This window comes from Stegodyphus dumicola, chromosome 5 (genome assembly GCF_044657685.1).
Source record: "Stegodyphus dumicola isolate Sdum_Otavi_A_Nest chromosome 5, ASM4465768v1".
In the NCBI taxonomy this organism is placed as follows: domain Eukaryota; kingdom Metazoa; phylum Arthropoda; class Arachnida; order Araneae; family Eresidae; genus Stegodyphus; species Stegodyphus dumicola.
In genome coordinates, this window is record NC_140772.1 from 106,398,308 (window position 1) to 106,422,246 (window position 23,939).

General features: G+C 31.3%; 1 protein-coding gene across 2 annotated transcripts in view; it reads left to right on the forward strand.

The window, feature by feature from the left end:
• Positions 1-23,939, forward strand: part of Epg5 (ectopic P-granules autophagy protein 5) — a 342,575-nt gene that overhangs the window by 78,207 nt on the left and 240,429 nt on the right. For both annotated transcript variants that reach the window (XM_085816957.1, XM_085816958.1), the window contains exons 10-12: positions 16,454-16,562; positions 16,850-17,003; positions 23,753-23,872. In XM_085816957.1, coding sequence (XP_085673083.1) covers positions 16,454-16,562; positions 16,850-17,003; positions 23,753-23,872 — 383 coding nt within the window. The remainder of the gene's footprint in view (positions 1-16,453; positions 16,563-16,849; positions 17,004-23,752; positions 23,873-23,939) is intronic.

Below are 23,939 nucleotides of genomic sequence, written 5' to 3' on the forward strand. Positions count from 1 at the left end.
CCGATTGACGAAATTCAAATTGCTTTTTTCATATCTTGAAAGCGCGACTTTCGATATATATTAGATTTATATATAGTTTTGTTTTAATTTAGGTATTTTGATACAAAATCGGACTTTTTCTGAAATAACTTGCCAATTTTTTTGCATATTTCGATTCTACGACTCAAATTATGCCTAAATGTTAAATTTTGTAAAATTTGGTGCGAAATTTATGGAGAAATTAAAAAAAATTATCTTATCATATTATTTTCAGTTTGTACCAAGAATAATTCACTTGGCAAACTTCTTAATTTATGGCAACCTGTTTTCCTTTTTACATTGTGCATGGGAGAGAAAAAAGTCACATTGTTCCTACTTTCAAATAATTTTAGCAGTGTGTGTAAACCACATTAGATGCTGTTATTGCTTTCAACGAATATGCCAAATTAAAAAATGTGCCAATATATAAATTAACTTATATATTAAGAAATTTTGAATAAAAAGCTCTAATTTTTTGCAGGTATGCTTAGAAATACATCTACTTTAAGTTGGCGGTAAAATTTTTATAGGTTATAATTAAAAATGTTTTTCGAAAAGTTTAGAATAGAAAGATAGAAATTATTTAAAAATAAATCAGAAAAAATGGGTGAATTTTATTTGGAATGAACCTAAGTTTCGAACTGTGAAAGAAGGAATCAAGTAAGTATAATAAAAAAAGAGATATTAATAACAGGGTTTCCACACTACCTGGAAAACCGGAAAAAGTCAGGTAATTCGAAAATTGACCCAAAAATTCAGGGGAAAGTAAGGGAATTTAAATATTTTAGTCAAAATCTGGAAAAGTCCGGGAATTTCATATGGCAATGCCCCCTCCAAAAAAACTTTCTTGGTGAATTAGGTATCCTGTAAGTGTCTTTCGGCCAGCTGGAATTGAGCCAGTTTTCGCAGCTCCAATTAAATTGTCTTTTAGAAAGGCAAAGCAAGTTTCCAGTAACCTCAAGAATCGGGAGACTCGAATGTGATGTTGAACTAAAGGAAATGTGTATTCTCGTATAAAAGAAAATTGGTTTAACTCCCAGTATATGGTACCACGAAGGTTAGAATGGCCTCCATGTATTCTATTCTAACCTCCATGTTTGGTACACACACAGGGTTTGGTGACATTATGATAAGCAGTAAACGTGTCATTTCAAAATAGTGCCAAGGCCGTATATTGGGATTTTACCGCAAAATCTTTTTAAACTTTTTTTTTCATTTCAATAAATGTCTTATTTGTCATTTTGCAGTAAAATAAAAAAATAGCAATCAGTCACCTAGGCTAACCATTTAATATAACTATATTCAGCAAAATATCGTTGATTTTCTGGCATAATCCTAAAACTAATTCTAGCAGTATAGTTCAGAAATTTCATTCCATCACGAAATTTAATTCACTTATGTTTTGCTTATGTATGCTGCTAAATAAATATAAAATACCTGAATTTATTAAAAAATATCATTAAATAGATTTTTTTCTTTCTTTTAACTGCAAAATGTCCGCAAAAAGACATTTTGTAATCCAGATTGGGCAGATTCTAATCTCAATCTTCATTGGAGAAAACAACTCCTATTATAGTTATAATAGGAATGCTTTGGGGATTATATATGTTATATATATAAAACTTGTATGTAATTGGAAGATTTTTGTGTTTTCATAATTAATTTACCTCTTAGCACAGCAAACGTGCATTACGCGGATAGACTGGAATTTTCTTAAAACACTCCTGAAAAACCTGGAAAAATCGGGGAATTTCATTCTCCTGTTTGATCGGCAACACTGTAACAAATGCATACCAAATTTAATGAAAATTGAGGAGCTAAAATTTTGAGAGCTAAATTTTTAAAAACTACTCGTGCGATTTTTGCAAAACTTCGCAGTTTGGCATAACTTGAGTGGTAGAATCGAAATAAAGAAAAAAAAATTGGCATGTCATTTCAGAAAAAGTCATTTTATGTCAAAATACATATATTAAAACAATGTTATATATAAATCTAATACATATTCTAAGTCACGCTTTTAAGGCATGAAAAACGCAAGTTGAATTTCGTAAAACGGACCAGAACGGGAGATATAGAACTGTCTTCTCCTTTTTTGGGGGCAGAGTACATTATTTGTCCTTTAACAGCATGATAGCGGTTCCTTCTGATGATGATGCATCAATAGTCAAATGGATAAAACTGCAGAATTGGGTTATTTCTTTATAATTTAACTATTGGTATGACTATTGGTTCCCTTGTGTAATATTTGGGATCAAAGATATATGGGTTAATGAATTTTGCTGATTATAGGTCTTGTCTTTTTGAGTTTTATTAAAATTTTTTTCTTTACGAATTTTTACATTACATTTGGATTATTTGCATATACAGTACAAAATCTGAGATTTGGACTCAGTGGGACGTGATTGCAGATTATGGAATTTCTCGAATTTTAGATCATCAGATTTCATCAGATCATCAGATTTCAGATCAGTTTGAGTCTAGTAAGATGCGTACACTATAAAATTTAAGATATCAAGTAGTTGTTTTTGAAGAAATAAAGCTTATATGGCCTAAAGAGAATTAAAATTTACAAAAAAGTTCAATAGCTTGCTTTATTAAACATTTCTTTCAATAATTAAGACACAATAACACGCCGAACAAATACTAATTCAGAAGTCAAACAACAAAAATCAGCGTTATATTTTCAAATTTTCACAGGACTAGTTTCGATGGTTTTACTGAACCACCATCGTCAGCTGCAAAAGCGCAAATGAAAGAGATAGGATATAATGATCTGATAATATAAGAAAGCCTGGAAAGAAACTAAGCTAGTAGCACCATCTGTTGATGAAACCAAAACTAAAACATAATTTCTTTAAAAGCCCAAGGCAAAGATGGATTGGAATTAGGATCGTTAACTGGAACAGAAAGATTTTTTTGAATGTGAAATGCCTCTAGAAAATCCAGTTTTCCAATGGAAGGTGTTTATTGAATAATTTTGGCAGCAGAAAAATTAAAAGTGTGGTTTTCGGAATAGCAATGTTGGGCAACAGAAGACTTCTGTGTTTTCTTTTTTCTAACATGTGCCTTATGTTCTTTGACATGAAATTTTAAGGCTCTCTTAGTTTGGCCAATGTAAATTAAATCACACTGGCATGGAATCCTATAAATACCCCAGGAATTCATATCCTTAATGGGGGCTGTTTGAAACAAACACATTTTGTTTTCCAAAATAAATATTCCAAGCAAACTGAGGGATTAGCCATGGGAAGCCCCCTCAGTCCCATCCTGGCTGATATCTACATGCATTATTATGAATCAAAATTGTTTGAAACTTTAAACTTCCCGGCATGGTTCCGCTACGTAGACGATACTTTTACTCTGTTTGAAGGTAATAAAGATGATTTAAATAAAGTTCTTTCAACAATGAATTCTATTGATCCTGCTATTCAGTTCACTTTTGAACTTGGTGCCAAGCGAATACAATAAATATGGTTTATTATTTATTTTCTATATTTTGAACTGAAATTTCATCATTAAATCTTATCATGTAGATTAGTTCTGCATAGTTTTTTTTTTCACTCATTGTAAACCAGCTCTGTAAGTTGAACTGTTATTTAAAAAAAAAAAAAAAAAAGTAATTGTTTTCCCATGGTTGAGGTAATGCTCTTCTTAATAAATACTGCCTTTCTCATATTTTAAATTACAAGTCTAATTTTTCTTTTAAGGTTATGCAGTTGTGTATAATGTAATTAGACAGGTGCTTATTTTTTCTTCTTAAAATGTGCTTGAAAAGTGCTTATAGGCGCTTATTTTTTTAACTAAAATGTGGCTACAAACCCTGTATTTAGCTCTGAAGGGAAATTAAGAATCTCTTCACCTGCTTTATTATGAAAAAATGTCTACTGTGCATGTGTGAAGCATTAAGCATATGCTAAAGAGAGATGCTACTCTGGGAATATTTATTCTTTCTCCCTTTTTGCAAATGTTTTTTTAAAAAAAGTTGGTGGTGGTCTGGAGGTTCTAATATTAGATTATTCTAGGTTTTGAACATCTGCATTTCAGACTTAGTACTATATTTAGAATTCCTTAATACAAGACCATGATGTTAAATATAATTGTAATTGTTTGTATATATATATGTCTCTTTCTATAATATATCAAGCAATGTAGTAACTACAATTTTGAAAAACTAATTTTGGTCTAGAAAACATCTTGCGCAATATGCTGCAAAATAAGTAAAATATAAAAAAATTAGTAAGCTCGCCTAAAAGTTACCAAGAGCTGCTGCTCCAAAAAGTTCAACACATTTTAAAAAATTAATACATATGAAAATCAAACCATTAAACATGTAAAACATTAAAAAAACAGAATCAGATAAAAGGTAAGCGGAAAATGGTAAATTAGCCCAATTCGACTTCCAAACTGGCTTTTCAAGGGACATTTAATTTATTTGAACGTCGAATCAAGCTAACTCCATTACGCGTTTCGCTGAAACAGACAATTGAAACTTTTTTGCTACAAAAAATTTTTTAAATTTAGACAAAGTGTCTTGGAAATTTTAATAGTTTCAATTCTGTGTTCCAATTTCCCGACGCGTCCGCACAGAATGACACATTAAGGTGTTAAAATATGTTAAACAATACCTAAACATCTTAAATCTAGACTAAAATCAAAATTAAAATCAAAAATAAAATCAAAATAAAAACGAAAATAAATAGCGGTCAGCTATTAGTCCTAAATATACAAAAAACATACGGGCTGGGCCTGCAAGCTTAAAGATTAACAATTTAATTTTTTATATTTTAGAAATCTGTAATGAAAAACTGTAATTAAAATAAAATAAAAAATAAAATAATGTCTCTTTCTATATATATATGTGATAAAAACAAACTCAGAAGTAACTGACCAGCAGGAATTTTGATGGTGTACAAGTGTTGATCTATAATGAATAGAAAATTGGAGACGAAGGCAGATTAAATATTCATTTTTTATTTCAGCAAACATGTTGCGGCCACAAACAAATTAGAACATTAATTGTGCCTATTCCAAAAAGCTTACATTTTAGATAATAGGGGTACCAGACAGTAATGTCCTTTTTTACATTAAATTCAAACGAATAAATTTGTAACAAGTATTTATTTTTAATCAATAATATAATCACCCTCATTATCAGCAACCTTTTGCCATATAGTATGCAGATTTCAATCCCAGACCGATAAAAATCAATTGGTTTTTGAGTAAAATATCTCGAGATGGCATTTTGGACATCATCCAAATTTTCAAATTTTTTGTCATTAAAAAATGTTGTAAGGATAAATGGATAAATGGAAATCCGAGGGTGCGATATCAGGCGAATATGGTGGGTGAGGCAGTACTTCCCATCCCCAATTCATTATATTTTTCCAGTGTTCGTCTTGCACAGTGCGATCTTGCATTGTTGTGTTGCAGAATGACGCCTTTTCCATTGACAATCGCCGGATATTTTTCGATTAAAGATTGGTTCACTAGATCCAATTGTTCACAATAAAGGTCTACATTAACAGTTTTTTCAGGTTTCAGCAATTCAAAAGGAACAATTCCGCGAATACTGCACCAAACACCCAGAAGTGCCTTTTCGGGATGTAAACCCTTTAACCCCTATTAAAATTGCCTTTTGAGTTTTGGATTATGATATAGGACTTATTTTTTGTCTCCATTAATCAAACAATCAAAAAACAGTTCTGTATGGTGCTGTTGAAGCAATAAGTTGCATGTGATGGATAGGTTGGCTTTGTTCTTTTCAGACAGATTATGGGGGACTTGAAGACTTCCTTTGCTTATTTTTCCATTCTGCTTTAAATGTTCTTGGATGGTTAACCAAGGTTAGTTAAGAGTGTATGACATAGATTTGCTTCCAGTTCTGCCTTTAGCATGTTGTTGTTGACATTACTTTCCGGTCCCCCTATTACTTTTGCAGTAAAGTCCCGTTCTCACTACTGCGTATGCGTTTCTTCAATCAGCGAGTGCATTCATTTTGATTGACATCTGCACTCTGGTTGATGTGCGGTGACAGATGATGTGGATGGACTATGTTCAACTTCTATCCAAATGTCTGAGAATGCATTGGGGTCATGTGGTAAGGAAGGAGCAACCAGGTGTTGCCACCAAAAACTAATGGCGGCAGAAGTTGCGATGAACGCTGGCTCAGGGAAAGAAGGTTTTGCTAAAAAGTGATTCTGAATTAACATTATAGTGAGAAATCTGCATACTGAAAAAGGCAGCAATCAGCTGAATTTAGTTAAAAGATAAAGAAAAATTAGATAACTGCAATTACAGTCTAGTTCGCAGTAAGCAGTAATTACTGTCAAGAAAATCAGGAGCAAGAAATATAATTCCAAGTCTGTGAAATAGCAAAATTTGTCCTGAGAGTTATTTTCTAGACCTGCATACACATTAACCTTTAATGTAAATGAATGCCTGACTATATCAAATCAGATAAGGCATTAAAAGATTTGTTATTTTTTCTTTTGAAACATATAAAAACTAATAATGCTAATTATAAATTAAATTTTATAGCCTTTTAAATATTTCACTGCATTAAAGAGTACGTTAAATTTGTATTTCTCTATTTATAAATATACCTTTTTTGCTAGTAAGCACCTGAAATATATATTTAGCAGTCCATTTAACTTTAGTTGGAACGCCGCTTTAATAATGTTTTTGTAAGAAATGTCCTAGAAGGTGAACAACAAACTCTGATGAATTTTTTAGATGCACACTGAAATAGGACCAAAAAATTTAGTTTTAAAAATTATTTTACTTGATGCCAAAATTGCTTATCATGTGAGTGTGGTGATAGTGTAGTGGTAAAGCTGAGGGTAAGCAAGTGACTTTTTGGGTCGGGAGTTCGTATCTCATACCCTTTTCTCACCCTGTTTTCAACTTTCTTAGCTCCGTGTTCCAATTTGATCTGTATTTGTGTTTTATAATTTATTCCTATTATTACGTGCATTAAATATAATGTTCTGTTTATGCTCTTATATATTTAAATTTTTCCCTCAAGAATGTATTTTGAAATTTATAATATAATGTGAATTTAAGCATATTCCCAGTATATATAAAAGTATTTTTTTTTTTTTCATTTCACTTTTATGTGAATGTACATGTGATGAGACTTTGGGATGTTTCCAGCTCTAAACTTTCAATACCAGTCAACATGAGACAGTATTAATGCTCTAAACATTTTTAATAAAACATTTTTCAAAAATCTTATTATAATAATTGCTTTAAAATTCAGTCCTTTCCAAGCACAGGAATTAATTAATTAAATATTTCCGTTTTATTTAGGCATTACCGTAGGTATATATATACATATATAAAAAGAAAAAAGCTTATCTTCAGAACTTCTATAAAAAGCTATGAATTTAAAATTTATAAATTCAAAAGAATATTTTATGGATTATGTATAAAGCATAATTGCGCATAGTGCATTTTAAAACGAAAGATATTGCCAATAAATTAACCAGATGATACTGAAGAAATTTATGCTATCTGTTTTCTCCCCAAAATTGGGCATATTTTGAAAATATACAATCTCACATAGCAGTCAAGTGGTATACAAACATAGTAAATTTTGTGTAAATATTGGGAACCTTTCTTCACATGTGCTCTGTATTTTTAAGGTACCAGCTATTTTTAAATATGTTTAACTTTTTTATTTGTTTTGCAATAACAGTACATTTTAGTTTTAATTATATATTATTTTGTTAATATTTAAGGCTTCTAGAAACGCAAAGAAATTTTTAAAATATACTTCAGCTTCTATACAATTAGAGATGTTCATAATATGCATTACAACCATACTTATCTAAAAATTTCTAACTTGCTTTACTTTCACAGTTCATAAGCAGAAATAAAAATTTTAGTAACGTCGAATTAAGTATAATAAGAGTCCGAATCCCGTAAGTTAAATCAGAAACATGTGGTGGCAATGAATACAATTGATCACCGAACTTCCGTAAGCATAAATCCAACGCAATAGCATAAATGGTTGTCCATCTGCATAGTGCGTTTCTCCCAATACGCTGTACGTTGGTAATGCACAAATGGAAATGGGGCTTAAGAAACAAGGAACAGACAGATTGCAGTCCAGTTAGGCCAAAGCGTAAAAAGCAAGTGCGTTATGTTCAGGTTGAAATCTTACTTCAGTAGACTGACTGAGTTTTGGTTCTCAGTGCATTTTGATTGGATAGTTTACTATTGCTGTAAAATTACTATTGGCTGCTTGAGTTCCATTTACATCACAAGAATTATGTAAGAGTCATATGACATGGATTAATCTAGAAATGACACAGTGCAGAGAGAGGTTACTATTTTTAGAATTGAGAAGGAAAATTTACGTTGCTAATTTAATCTTTTACATAGTCTTTATTTAGTCTTTATTTTTCTTACATATATTGTTGTATTATTATGTAGGGGTTTGTGGATTTGGAGTGATTAACAACAACACTTGATGAAGAATGAAAACATAATTTAATAACCTGTATTGCGCAGGACAGCTCCAAAAACATGTTTACAGTCATTAAAAAACACATTGAAACAATCAGCAATACAGCTATCGGGCTATAGTGATGAAGACAGCTTCATGGTAAAGCACTAGAGTATTCCTGACTCCATTCAGTCATTTTCGGAACTCGGCCTACTCTCGAGACTCTTCATGCTACAACTCGCGATGCATTGCACCACCTCGCGATACACTCAATGACCAACTCAACACTAAACTAACGATCGACTCGATAGACTCGGCAGTTCACACTCTAGATGCACTTCAGGATCCACTAACGAGACACTAGACTCACGATTGACTCGTGTACAGGCAGGATTTATATAGCTTTTTGGCTTACCTTCAAGAACATTCTGAGCCAAACCTGTAAGAATTCTTTCCAGAATCCATCAATGGCATATCGGCAATTTTGTTGCCTGTCGCCAAATGGATGATTTGGTGCCAAATATTGCAATGCTGCCTTCCATTGCCATTTTCTAAAATCCCTAAATCAGCTTTGCGGAGAAGCTATCTTACTGCAGCTGGGTATTTTGTAACAATATATATATTTTCCTCTCTTGAAGTCTGTAAGTTGTCGTTATTTTCTAATGTGTTACAAAAGTGTCTCTAGTTAGTCTAGATACTGTTTGCCTTGTACTTAACTTTCAGTGAACAAAATTTTACTTCTTCACTTTCATTATAATACTCAGTACCTGAATTTATTTTAGCTGGGTTTAATATACTTAAAATGATTTCATCATCAATCAACTATATTGTGATAGGAGCTGTATCATGGAGAACATCCAGTCTAAGAAATTTTTCTTCTCAAACATTCGGCAGCTAAAGTTTTGGCATACACAAGCAGTTCTGCTTTCTTCTTCATGTTGCTTGAAACCTGAAAGTCTGCAATGTTTCAGTTTCGGTAAAGAATATCAGTAGCCATAAAGTTGGTGCTTGTTTACAAGGCATTTTTTAAAAGAAAACATGAATAAAGTAACTGAATTTCAAGAGGAATGAAACATAAAATAAAATAAATCTTGTCTAAAATCCCTAAATCAGCTTTGCGGAGAAGCTATCTTACTGCAGCTGGGTATTTTGTAACAATATATATATTTTCCTCTCTTGAAGTCTGTAAGTTGTCATTATTTTCTAATGTGTTACAAAAGTGTCTCTAGATAGTCTAGATACTATCTAGATTTAGAGATACTATCTAGATTTAGAGATACTATCTAGATACTTTAGTAATATTTGGGTCTACAGTGATACAATCCAAATCCAAAATGAACATAGTATGAGTACAAGGAGGAAGTGCGTAGAGAAAGGGATAAACAAAAGGAAAATTTTTTGGAAAATGAAAGAAAAAGAATTCTTTTATAATAAAGTGTTGAAACATTTTGACATAAACAAAGCTATATGTTCACCAGTGATAGCTTTCAAAATAATTTTCATGCTATAATGTTAAAGCAAAAATAAATAAATACACTGTTTTCAAATACCCTGTCAGGAATGTTTTCCCTAACATGAATTCTTATGCATTACATTCCACATGTTTTAAATTATTACAAGAAAATAATTACAAATGTTGTTAGCAAGGAAAACACAGGAATTTAAATTTTAGATTTATTAAAAACATTTTTTATCCTTTATCTTTCTTCCATTTCCATGCAGAGAAATTTCCAACAAATAGTATTTCTAAGATTGTATGCTTTTTAGCTGTGTGCAGACTGTAAAGAAAGGCTGCTTAGCACTGCATTTAAAGTTTGAGTTTAGAATCCAAAACAGAGGTCACCAAGGAATTCTTTTTGCACATTAACCATATAAATTCAAAATGATTTTGAAAGAGAGCAGAATATTCTCCTAGGAATTGAGACCCTTGAAAAAAAAAAAAAAAAAATTGTGAAATCAATTTCTGAGCTATGTAAAAAAAATATAAAAACTTATAAGGATTATGTTAATTTTATTAACAGTTAAATTTTAAATTCCTTTCCTGTCAAATTCTTAACATCAACTTGCTACTTCCAGCCAGAACGTAGTTTTGGAATCTTTCTGAATTTTAATGAGGAGGATCGGTATTTAAACCGGGAAGTTTACTTGCAGAGTTAGAGAGAATCAGAGTTTCTGATTTACGCACGTCTGCCGTTTGGCCACTCTCTCTCTCTCTAAGCTGTTATTACGCTCGGCCGTACTCAGGCCCTTGCTAAGCTTCGTGGTCAAGTAAGTTAAGGGGCCAACTCGATTTGAATCTTGATAGCTTCGGCTATATTTCTTTAGATAATCTTAGTTTTAGTTTAATTTTTAGTCTCTTAAATTCAAGCCCAAGTGTCAGCTTTGATTGTACACTCCAAGACGGAGTTTTGTTAAATCTTATTGGAATAATGCAGGGTTAGTTACCCTTCCATCTTGTTGTTTCTTGCCACACGAACTTAAGCGATTATTCGCTAACTAATTCTTAAGATTCGTCACTTTCTACAGTAACTGAGAATTACACTAAGTGAAAGTCTTACAAACTTTTGACCTTCCTTTTTTTTTTAGTTAATTGTTTGTATATGAGGCCTGGGAAATTCAGGGATTGCTGTTGGAGCGGAAAATTCAGTAACCACCCCAGATGGCAAGAGCTCTAGCTATGCTAATGCTTGTTGAAATTATGCTGTTTGAGCAGTTTCCATTAGAAGGCTGCATGAAATTTAGCTTTTCTATCACAGATGGCCAAGTTGTACTTCACTTAAACCAACCAATCTTAAAAAAAAAAATTCATTGCAGAGTATTATTTATTATTTTCTTCGTATTGTTTTGTCTAATATTTTTACTTCACATGATATAAATTAATATAGAATTTCTGTGTTATTTTACTTGTAAGGATATATTTATTATCCATAATAAGGAATTGTAAGGATTATTATTCTATTTCTGAGGATACATTTATTATTCATAAGGCTTTCTGTTATTATCTGAATGGTTGTTGAAAATGAACGAAATGCAGTTTTGTTGAAGATTGTTAAAAACTCCTATGTTGAAAGTCTTTGTAGAAAATGCATGTAGGGCTTTTGTTTTTGAATGACAAAAATGCATCGTCAAGTCACCTTCAAACTAACATATATCATAGCATATAGCACAAGCATTCTCCCAAATGATCGAGGATTGTCAGATGTGGTACTCATGGATCAATTGAGAGAATGCTTCTTTTGATATATGTCATAGAATGGTTGTCACACCATTTTAGATAGTTTAAATTATCAGAAAATACTAACTCCTTAGAATTTAAATTATCAGAAAATACTAACTCCTTAGAACCATTTTGATAAGAGGAGATAGTGGGGTCAAATGGTGAGAAATATGGCAAACAAGTTGAGGCTTGATAGGGATCTTTTTCGATAAAAAATCCAAGCTTCTTTGTTCAAAATGCGGTGTTCAAATGTTCAAGTGATTTTAACTGCATTTGCACTACAACATGAAATAATATGCTGTCCTGGATGATGTCACTTCATTCCTTCTATCAAAAATGCCTTGATAACTAACTACTAATAATAAAACTCAAAATTCAAGTATTTCAAGTTTCGGGCATGTGACTTGCCTTTTCTGAGAATGCTGTGACCAGAGCAATAGTTCATAATTATTGAACCAAAAGAAAAAAGTGCCTTCTGGAAATGGCCCTTTGAAAAAATTCTGATTATTAATAAATACAATTTTACCCTGAATTCTTGTTGTTTTTTTCTTCCAAATGTTTTAGACCATATCGTTAATAAAGCTTAAAGATAACGCTTCCAATATTTCATTACTTATTTTTTGAACATTATTTTCAAAATCATACTCCACCTTCATTAAAACTTATTGCAAAATTTAATTTTCTGTGCATAAATTTGTAAAAAATCTGCTCAAAATGCTGACTTCTTGTATTATTCCCTAAAAGGTATTTTAAGATTGCAACAAAGCAGTTAATACCAAATACATGGTAAAAAGTCCAAATATTTTTTCTAGAATGTATTTCTAATTTAGCTGTTGCTGAAAATCAACCACTGTAATGGCTGTTAAATGTGTTTAAATCATTTTCACAGTTGCAGTACTGTTAAAATGGTTTAGAGATATACAATCTTGTTTATACAAGTGTGTCAATTATATTATTGTTTTTCCAAGTCCTGACATGAAGATTGAAGATCAGGAAAATAATACTGAAATTCTATCACTCATGTGCTCTACTTTGAAGCACAATTCTCAGGCATTGAAAATTTTTTTGTTAAACCTGTGTCATATACAATAATCTTTTTTTCATTACATTATATTACCGCTATAGTGCCAGGTTTGAACTGTTTAGGAAATTTGTTTTCCAACAGATGTATTCAACATCCCATAAGTATTTTTTAATTTAAGATTTAGAAAGGTACCCAAAAGTAAAGTTTTATTAATCTTGTTTAAAATAGAAGTAATTCAGGCAGGAGATAAAGCTGTGGCATTTAAAAAAATAGTTTTTAAATAATAAATGTTAGTTGCCAAAATCAGTCTTGAAAGGAATCTTAAAAAATAAGGATTCAATTAGAAAATACTGTAGTGACTCAAGCTGTCTAATTCTCTGAATGAAAAATTTAAAATTTTGGAATTTGCTTTTATTTAGTGGCCTTTGGATGTCAGAGCAGCTGTATACTATGGTGAGGAACATAACAAGAAGAAACCGAGTGTGCTTCTAGTTTGTAACAACTTTGGGGCAAGAACCTTTCATCTCTGATTATATGCTGTTTCTTTAAACTATGCTGCATCAAAAACATGAAAAGTTTCAATACTCTTATACCAGTAGCAAAAGGGCATACTTGCTTTTTATGTTTTTACCATCTTTTTAAGTAAATTTGATGACAACTAAAAAAATTGGTTATACATCATGTCACATCCGTGTGATCTCCATCATCGATATGCAAACACACACACACTGGGAAAGTTTAGTTTGAAAAGTTTTTCTGCTTTCAAAAGAAGAAAAAACATCAAATTTTGACCTTGGATGCCATGTGTGATTTTACCTTAAAGTAATAACTCAATTCTCACTTATTCCAAGAAAGCAGATTTCTGTAGTTCAGATGATAGAATCATGTCATAAGATAGTGAAACTGATATAGATTTTAACTTTGATAAAGAAGAATGGAATGATGTGGTTAATCACTTTTCAAAATCTCATAAATTGGTATGAACGTCTACTGATAGCTGAATTAGGGCATATTTAATCTGTGTGTGATAAAATATTACTGAAGTACTTGATATAAATGGAACTGATACTCAAACGTCCCATTAAAAATATGCTTTAGAAGTTTAAAAAACATTTAGATTTGATATTCAGAATGCTCATTTAACATGACATGTAGTCAGTTTTTTGGCTCACCCACTAAACTAGACAAACTGGTTGTAATAACTTCAGGGCATTGTATAATAGAATATGTATGTTTAATTAATATGAATGTAATATGCATAGTTTTACTACTTAACACATATTACAGCCATCATATTAATAAAACTGTCTTATGCATGGGAATATAATATGTTTCAAAATTATAAGGATCTCTTACTTTAAATATCATGCTCTCATATATCAACCAAATCCATCAAAGTCATGCAAAAGGGCAGGTGACTGTAATTTAATGTAACAAAATTACAGTAATTGTAAATTGTCACTCCAAAATTATTTTATTGTATGATCTAAAAGTTCAAAACTTTTTGACTCATGAAACCCTTTTTAGAATGCAGTTCCTCAAATGCAGGGGTTCTCAACTAGGGGAAAGGGGATGTAACACATTGGCCTATAAGATATGGCCTATATGGCTCTTCTAAATCAGCATCTGAGTCCTCATACAACAAATTGTTCCTTTGTACCATCCAGTGTTTCCATGTTCTTTTGCTATGTTATAGCAATGCCGACGTTGTTTTTGAGCCATAACTTGCCAAGAAATTAAAGAAAACTGAATAGTAGAAATGTCACATAATTAAAAGTTGTTCACAAGAATTGTAAAGTTTAAACGAACCCATCTATGATCGACAATGACAGCGCATGTACATTCACTGAACTCTTCGTAGCTGTAATATGCCCACACTCCGCAAGGAAACAAGAAAAAAATTGCATAAATCTGAACAGAGGAAGTTTCTAGATATGAAATATTGGTGTATAAGAAGCATACCGTATTTCAGACATATTTTCAAAGAAAAAAGTGCGTCTTATATGCTGGCAAATATGGTACTTATTAAGTATTTAGTTTATGAATATAAAAAACTACTTTTATTTAAGTCTTGGTATTTGTCAACATTTTCTTTTCTTGTTTAATTTATAAAACACTTTAAAAAATAATCTGAATTTAAATAAATGTATATGTTGTTTTCAAATTTTTGAGAGGAAGAGGGGATGGTCATCTAGCAATGGTGAAAGGGATGCATGGAGCAAAAAATGGTTGAGAACCCCTGCACTAGTAGATCCCATATCGTACAGGTTAATTTGTAACAAAAAAATTTTACATTATTGCTGAGAGTATCATTAACATCATTATGATAGGTTTGGTTCCTGAAAATTAATCATTACTTGCAATTCAATTCAGATGCATAATCATTCATTATTTTTATTACTCATTACAGAGGATAGTTACTATTTAATTCTGCTATTCTGCAGCTGTAGTACACGTAGGCTTAAATATAAAGATAACATAAAGAAATGTAAACATGTTTGATGAAAAACCAGTGGCTGCATTTTTGTGTGCAGTTTTCTAATTTTAGGTTCAGTTGTTGATAAATGCAACAAATGCATTGTTCTGTATCGATGCAGATTCTGGACATTGTTTTGGTGCCTGTGTAGGTGGATAATCATGTTTTACAGATACGTGTAATTGAGAATAACAAGAAACCTGATTTTGCTTTCTCAGACAAGATCTTGAATTCGTCTTGTATGCAACCAAAATAGCAGTAGACTATTTTGGTTGTAGGATAGTAGTAAGTTTTGAGATGTGATTTTTAGCTCTGCGAGATGTCAAATTTATAAGACCTTGCATACCATTGAGTTTATGGTGAATAATTTTTTGTTCATGCTGAACACATTTCTATACTCATTAAGCGTTATTCAAATACCTTCTCTTGAACTATCAGAAAATAAAATTCAAATGACTCTTTCAAAGCTTTGAGGTACATCTAAATATTTTTATATATTTATCTTAAATCTTGATGTTATTTTTCATTTGAGAAGATTTTTGTAATAGGGATGCAATTATCATTTTCCTATAAGCATTTTTCTTCAAAGAAGATGCTTTGACATTTGCATAAAATTAGTGGCATTTTTCCCCCAGAAATGTATTTAAGTTACTAATTACACAATAAAACCTCAGAAAAAACTATGCATGGAAAACTCATAAGAAATTGATGAGGAGTTAGTTTATTGCAGTGAACATTCACAGTGAACCAACTCCAGTTTGACTAGCCATATGTATTTATATGGGTCTAAGTTTCAAGGAGATTCCAGAAATTATCAAAGGCTTGAGACTGAACTAGAAGCTTCTTGAATGTGCAGTTCCAAGAAATGTCCTGTCATCGTCTGTTAGAGGAGACAGGAAATTTGGTTTAACGAATTTCTCTGGTTCAGAATGGAATTTTTAAATTTCTTATTTTGACTCTATGAGTTGTTTCATATTCTTTAATTTCATTCAGTTTTTATTTATTTTATTTTCCGGAATGGTGAGGAGGTCCCAGGAAGTTCACCCAGAGCTTATATTGGGAACCACTGATCTAACAGAATTGTCTATCAAATTAATCTTAGTTATTTCTGATATAGATTTAAAATTATATTAATAATAATAATTAGTAATAATGATAGCAATAATCTAGTAAATTTAATTATTAATATTTCGTAGCAAAATTATGTTAGTAATAATTAATAGTAATTAGTATATTGATGTTTTTGTTTTATTATCCTCTCATTTTTAGGAGGATATGTTTGAAGTTACAAGGGATTGGTCTGATGAAGATGTTACATCTTTACTCAATCAGATTCCTTTAGCTAGGCTATATGAACATATACTGCTCTCTTCTGATGGTATATTTGAATTTTTTCTTAGTTTCATTTATTGTGCACATTTTTATTTATTTTTTGTATGAATTCTCTTCTATCATGATGTAGTTTATGGATAAGAAATCTTTTTTCATTAGATACATACATATTGGTGTTGGATGTATCTTCCTCGTTAATTCAAATTTTTATAATATTTGCCGAAATAGAACATTTACATATAACTTAGGCCATAGGCTCTTCACCCCCCCTGCTGTAGTTGATGATTAATTTATAATACTTTTGCTCCTTCTTTCTTATTTATTTAAACATAGATAAGAGTCTCGCCGTTAAAGTGCCCTCTGAGGAGATGATGTTGAAATTATTTGCCTTCTCCACTGCCCTAGTAAATGTCCTTTTTGGAGGATTAGAAAATTTCTTCAGTGAAAATTTTGAGACTTCCATTAAACATGTCTGCAACATGATAAGGTAATTATGCCATTTCTTTTCTCTGCACTGCTGATTGTGTAGAATTGTACATATATATTCAAATATGTATTTATATTTTAATAAATCAAATAAGTATTTACAAGGCATTAGATGCAAAATTGATTTTAATATATTTTCCATTGTGCTCTGCTCTTACAAAAGAAATTCCTGTGTTCTTACTCTGCAGGTGTGTAGCTCCATAGAAAGGGTTTGTTGCCTTGGAAATATACATATTTTTAAAGATATCAGTTTCAATTTTTATAGTCCTTGAAGCAGAATCACTTTTAGCTGGTGTATTAGTTTTTCAGCTATTGTCCTTAATGTGAAAATAATGATCTTTCAAAGGAATTTTTAATATGGAGAAAAGGGGAATATAAGTCTTAGATCTGGAAAATATGAGTCTACAGAGTTGCCAAAATGCTATTTTCAGTAAAAAATACAGTAACTTAGAAACAATTGGCATCCTCATAGTGCAGCAATCTAGGCTGCATGTGAGCAATTTGGAATCTCTAGGACCTCCATGTAATAAATGTAATTGATTTACAGTTTGTTCTTGAAGCAAGAATTCATTGTAGAGTATCCTCTCACTTTTGAAAAAAGCATATTAGTATTGATTTGAATCTGGATTTATTCATTTTTGCCTTTCTTACTTCCTTGTACAGATTAAAGGAAGTATTGTAAATGCGAAAAATTTCAGGTATCAAATTTCAACGAAAACATCTATTTTGACTGCTCTCAAATCCATTTAAATGATATCTGTATCAGAGTTGCCAACTCTCCCGATTTAGGCGGAAGACTCCTGATTTTCAACCACTCTCCCGCCAACCCGATTTACAATATATTTCTCTCGACTTTTTCTTATTCTTAAAATTTCTCACGATTTTTATGGAACTTGGCTAATACTTCGTTATATGAACAAGAAAAAAAAAAAAAAAAAAAAAAAAAAAAAAGTGATTTTAGACGTGTGAAAGCAATTGAATTTTATCTAGATTATATCTATTAACAAAACCTTGCGAATCAGATGAGAATTTCTGCTTTGTGAGTGAGAGCATATACGTACGTATCCAGAAACGTCGTTCTCCAGTTCTCCAATGGGCATCGAGCTCCACTGCGTGTCATCTGGCATATATCAGCCAATGAGCACAAAGCAAGCTCAAAGCTGTTAGCTGTATGTTCTTTAGTTATTTCGTTCATCTTGTCCTGAGCTGTGTGAGTACACGTGCCTTCGGGAAATAGTTTTAGAAATTATCATCTTTTGTTATGTCTGTGAGAAAGGTGAAATATTCGTGTACGTTTCAAAAATCGTACACAGTTGACTTTCCTTCCATTATTTCCCCAAGGAAATGTAATAAATTTGCGATGTGTACCGCCTGTCATTGCGATTTGTTGATTTCGCATGGTGGAAGGGCGGATGTTCTCAAACATGTGCGTACACGAAAACACAAAGACAACATGAGTTGTTTTGAAAAAAACGAAAAATTAAATTTTTCTTTGGAAACAAAGGACCGAAAAGTTATTATTGCAGAATGTCTGTTATCTGCCTTTTACTGCCACTGAATGCATCGGATCACGCTGCAGCTTTATTTAGAAAAATGTTTCCCGATAGTGAAATCGCTAAGAAATACTCAAGAGCGAGGACCAAAACAGGTGCATTGTTAAAGAAATGGAATTGAAAAATAAATCTTCAGTTACTGATTGCATTAAAACAGCTCCGTTCTGCCTCTCTACAGATGGAAGCAATAATACCAATTCAAAACTAATTATTTCTTTTTTTAATCCAGAGTCTTCAGAAAGTGAGTGCAGTTTACTTTCTGTCCCCACTTTAGAAGGAGATTTGACAGGCTTTACTATAGCACAGCTAATTATTAAAACTTTAAAAGAAAATGCAGTCCCTCTGGATAATTTGCTTAGCATTTGGTGCCGATAATGCACCCGTAATAATAAGCTTGAAAACTGTTGTTGCAGGCATTTTAAGAAAGGAAAATTCAGATTTGCAGATTATGAGGTGCACCTGTCACCTCTTAAATTTAGCAGCTGAAAAAGGGGCAGCTTCTTCACCAATAAATGTGGATAAACACATTGTTAATATTTATTATTATCTTGAAAGGAGTTCTAAAAGGAAGGAAAAATTAAAACAGTTCCAACAGCTGCATAACTAATATTAGTGATGACGCATTAGAAAAACTTTTATTAGCGAAAGCATGCCCACCGGGCAATTGCTATGAACAAAATTATGAAGTTTCTTTCTTAACAAAAGCAAAATCTGCCACTGTTCATAACATTTGTACGAAAACTGATTAAAGTGTCCTTTTTTTTTTTTTTTTGTCCTTAAACAATGCAAGTAATAAAAATGTTTTTTATGTGTAAGGTATTTTTGTGTTGCTTGCATTTAAGAATTAGTAACTATTTAAAGCTAATTCGTTATTAAAAACTCTATTTTTATCATTTAAAAAGTCTTTTTAACATTGTGAAAAATCTCCTGATTTTTGAGTGTCATAGGTTGGCAAGTATGCTGTATGTATGGACAAAATAAAACACTCTTTTTTTTTCCAAAATGGTTTCAGAAGAGATTTTTTTGTGACGTCTGTATGTATGTATTTATCTTATTTAACTAAAAAAAAATATCCTCAGAACATTGAAATTTTTTATTTGTATATTTTGTTTAAGTTTTGTATGAAATTTTGTATATTTGTTTTCCTTTTTTGGTTGCAATCGGCCACACCAAAAGTATATATATAGATATATGTATACCCACTCTGTTACATGCCTTGGTGAGCTCAGTTTTTTTCCCCTTATATATTGCCAAATTGTGCATTTTTTTATTTTAAAAGTGGTCGAATTACATTGTTGTTTTGTTCCAGTTAAGGTTTTTAAGCTTTTATTTAATCTGCATATAATAGCTGTAGAATTAAATTATCAGCAATTTAAAAATTGTTTTAAGTTCCACTAAGCCTAACAAAACCACCATTTCTTTATATTTGAAAACTCTTAGAAGAATAGTGAATTTAGTTTCTGCACCTGCCGACTTGGATCAAAAGTAAACTTTCAGTTTTGTGCACTGAAAAATTTGCCTTCTTTGCTGGACAAATTGCTTGTTTTTGTGTAGAAACTCTAATTTTAATTGTAAAAATTATTTTAATTGTTATAACTGTATTTGGTGTTTTATATTTTTCTGCATTTTATAATTTTTTAATGAAGATGCTTTGAGTTTTTATATATTTTTGCCTTGCCACGAAGTGAGAGCTGAATTAATTGAATGAGAAATATATCTATAATGAAATTTGAGAAAAAAAGTTTAAATGAATTGCATCAAAAATATGTATAATTTAATAGGTTGTTTTAGAAAGTCATGTGGTGTCCACATAAGATTTTTTTAAAACAAGGTGAGCTTCATATGTGTTGCTTGTAGCTTTGGAATTTTTGACTTGTATGTAAAAATCCAGAATTTGCCCTCATTTATTCCTTTTTTAAGGAAACTCATATCACTATGTATGCACTCCAGAAAATTCAGGCATTTTTTTTTTTTTTTTAAATTTTCTCTGCTGATATGCGAGATTTTTTTAAACCAATCTAGTTTTATAACTTCCATATACTTCTTTCTGAGTTAAGATTTTATGCTTTGTACAGTGGTTCTAGTTAAAATCATTGCGAATCATAATTTTGTTATCATATGATGATCTAACTGCACAAGATTCTTCACTCATATTAGATTTTTGTCTTTTTTGAGTGTATAAGATGTTCCAAACTAGCTCTCATTAAAAGTTTCACAGTTTTCTGAAAATAAGCATGTGTTACTTTAGAAGTTATGAAATTAAAAAGTGTGCCGTCCCTACATCCATCTCTATGTTTTAGTTGCATTTTCTGAAAACTTCATATAAAACTGTTACATAATGTTGCTTGAAATTCCAATATTCCATTGCTGTGACACAATGCAATAAAACACATGAGAACTGAACAGGCAAAAACTTCAGCTGAAACTTATATTGAAAGTCCGAGGCATTACTTGACCTTCCACATGCAGAGGGAAAGTTGTAGGATTGCCAGCACCCGTGCAATGCAAGCAGTCTTATTATATTCCTTTCAGTTGCCAATTCTGCCAATTTTTCATCATATCTCCTATGCCAGTAGATCATTGAATCTCCCAATCTTTAATTTTAAGGAAAAAAATTTCCATGCAAAGAATGAAATTTTGCTTATTTTGTTTTCCCGCTCCTTGTGTTTTTTAGCATAATTTTTCTTATTAAATTTTATGTTTGATCTAATTTATCTTAATCTACTGTAGACATTTTTGCAACTCTCCTTGAAGATTTAAGTAATGTTTAATCTGTTAGTGTTTTATTTTACATCAGTATGATATAATGCTAAGTTTATCCATACAGCAGTGTAATATATTTTACGAATCATATTATATGTATTTACCATATATACCCACATATAAGTCGAAAATTTATACTCAGATCCTAAAGAAAAATTTTTGGTGGCAGCTTTACTTATCTCTGATGCACCAACAAACTTGATTATTAACTATATCATTTATACAGAGAAAATACAAAACTGTTTGTTTATTCTTTCTATTTTTTATTACTTTCGTTTTTTAAATTTCGTTTCATCATTTGGCTTCACAGACTAATTCAATGTGTATGATCGATATCTGCGAGATGTTCTTTAGTTAATACAACCATATCGAATCAGTAACTGTAACCATCTTGATTGTCATTGATTACATCTTATTTATCTTGACCATACACATGCTTTTTTTTACTTTTTCATTTTTTGTGATTTCTGATTTATTGGAATCTCCAAAAAATGCCTCTTTTCAGAGCCAAGCATTCCCTGCAAATGAGGTGTATAAAGCAAAAGAGAGAATATAATATCTTACACTGTAGAATTCAAGCTGAAAGTGGCTTCATTTGCAGAAAGTACCAACAACTCTGTTGTATCACATAAGTTTGGTGTGAATGAGTTGATCCGTAATTGGAGGGAAAACATGTCCATTTAAAAGAAAACAGCAAAATCTAAAAAGGGCCTGCATCATGGATCTATGCCTTTCCCAGAACTGAAAAAAGTGTTAAGTGACTGCATTCTAGACAGCAGAAGGCAAGGTTATGTAGGAACTCAAACTGCGATATGTTACGAGCCACGAAAGTCGTGAAAGAAGGAAAATTTGCTCCTGTAAGTAACTTTTCGTGCTTCACAACATCAGTGAACGAGATTTGTTAATTATTATGGACAGAGTTTATGCCATCGTACCAAAATTTCACAGAAATTATTAAGTCAGCTCTAAGAGAAATTAGTATAAACTTAATTATTAGAATTAATTATTAGAAATTAGAAAAGTGCGTGATTGGAAAAAGAAAAATAACTAATTTTGAAATGTCCCAAATAGGAAACAAAAATGAAAGCTCGATGACCTTTTGATCTCATTGAAAATTTTGCTTTTCATAATATGGGTGAAAAACAATTCATGTGAAAAAAACTGGGCATGAGAAATTCATTTCACCAGGAGAAACTCATTTCTTAACCTGTTTAGCAAATGGCATGACTCCCATGTCTGTTTTCAAGTGAAAAATATTACCGAAAAAGACTGCATATCTGTCAGGTGTTCTTGCCCAGAAACATGGTTGGATGGACAACACCCTAATGATTGACTGGTTTCAAAATGTATGGTGCAAAAAGAAGCCACGCGCATTTTTAGGAAAACCTTCCCTTTTGAGTTTAGATATGTTTTGACCACATCGTTTCTGAAGTGCTAAAAAAGCATGCAAAAAGTTAAGAAACAACACTTTCTGTGATTCCAAGAGGGCTGATATCCATTTTAAGCCACTAGTTGTCAGCATAAATAAGTGGTTCAAGATGAATATGTCTAAGTATTGGGCGGAATGGATACAATCTGATTTGCTTACTAAAATCAAAGGTGGCAGTATTAGAAAGCTGTACATAACTTTAATTGCACGGTGGGTAAAAGATGCTTGGGACATGATTCTAGCTGAAATGAGAATCAAATCATTCAAAAAGTTTTGCATTTTCAGTAACTTGGATGGCACAGAAGATGATGCAATTTATTCAAGTGAAGATAATGGCACTAACTGTGATGAACCTGAGTGATGAAATTTATGATGACTTGCCAGTGACTGAAAAAGAATTTCAGGATATATTTTGCGATTCTGACTCTGAATCAGAATTTGAAGGATTCGAATAAAATTCTGTGAAAATTTTGTATACATTTTAAAATTTTATTATGTGCTAAAGTGGAAATGTACAAAAATTCTCTGAATTAGTGAAATTTTATCAAAAACATTGGCATGCTATTTTATTGGTGGCATTGGCGGCAGCACTTATGTGACAAGTTTTGTTTTTCCAGAACTTTTTCTCATAAGTGGGGGAGGCGGTTGACTTATAGACGGGTATATATGGTAAATATAGAAATGCATTATAGAAAGTTAATTTAAGTCAAATTTGAGATGCAAAAATTTCCCAGACACTTCCAGTTTTTCGTATTTCAAATCTGACAATTGTGATGTATATTTACTTAAATTTTATGAAAAGAATTTTAGATTAATTAATTATTGCTATTGTTATCATTACATTATTGAAAAACGTTTTTCGAAAAACTGTTTTTGTAGTTTTACTTTTGAATTCATTCTGAAAAATTGTTCTGTATTTTAAAAAATTCAAAGGTTTTGAAACTTAAAAAATTAGCTTTTAATAGTTTGTATAAATATTGCAATATAAATTGATTTTTTTTTCAGGCACATTGTATTTTATGTATCTGATTACTGGTCTGAAGGCAATTTAGTTAAACCAGAGTTACAAGCAGAATATGACCGTTTTATTTTTCATGTCATATTTAATTTATTCAAATTTCAAAAGTGAGTAGTATTTTATTTTAGAAAGTTTTTTTGCAATCACCTATTTATAATAGAAAGTGCATATAAT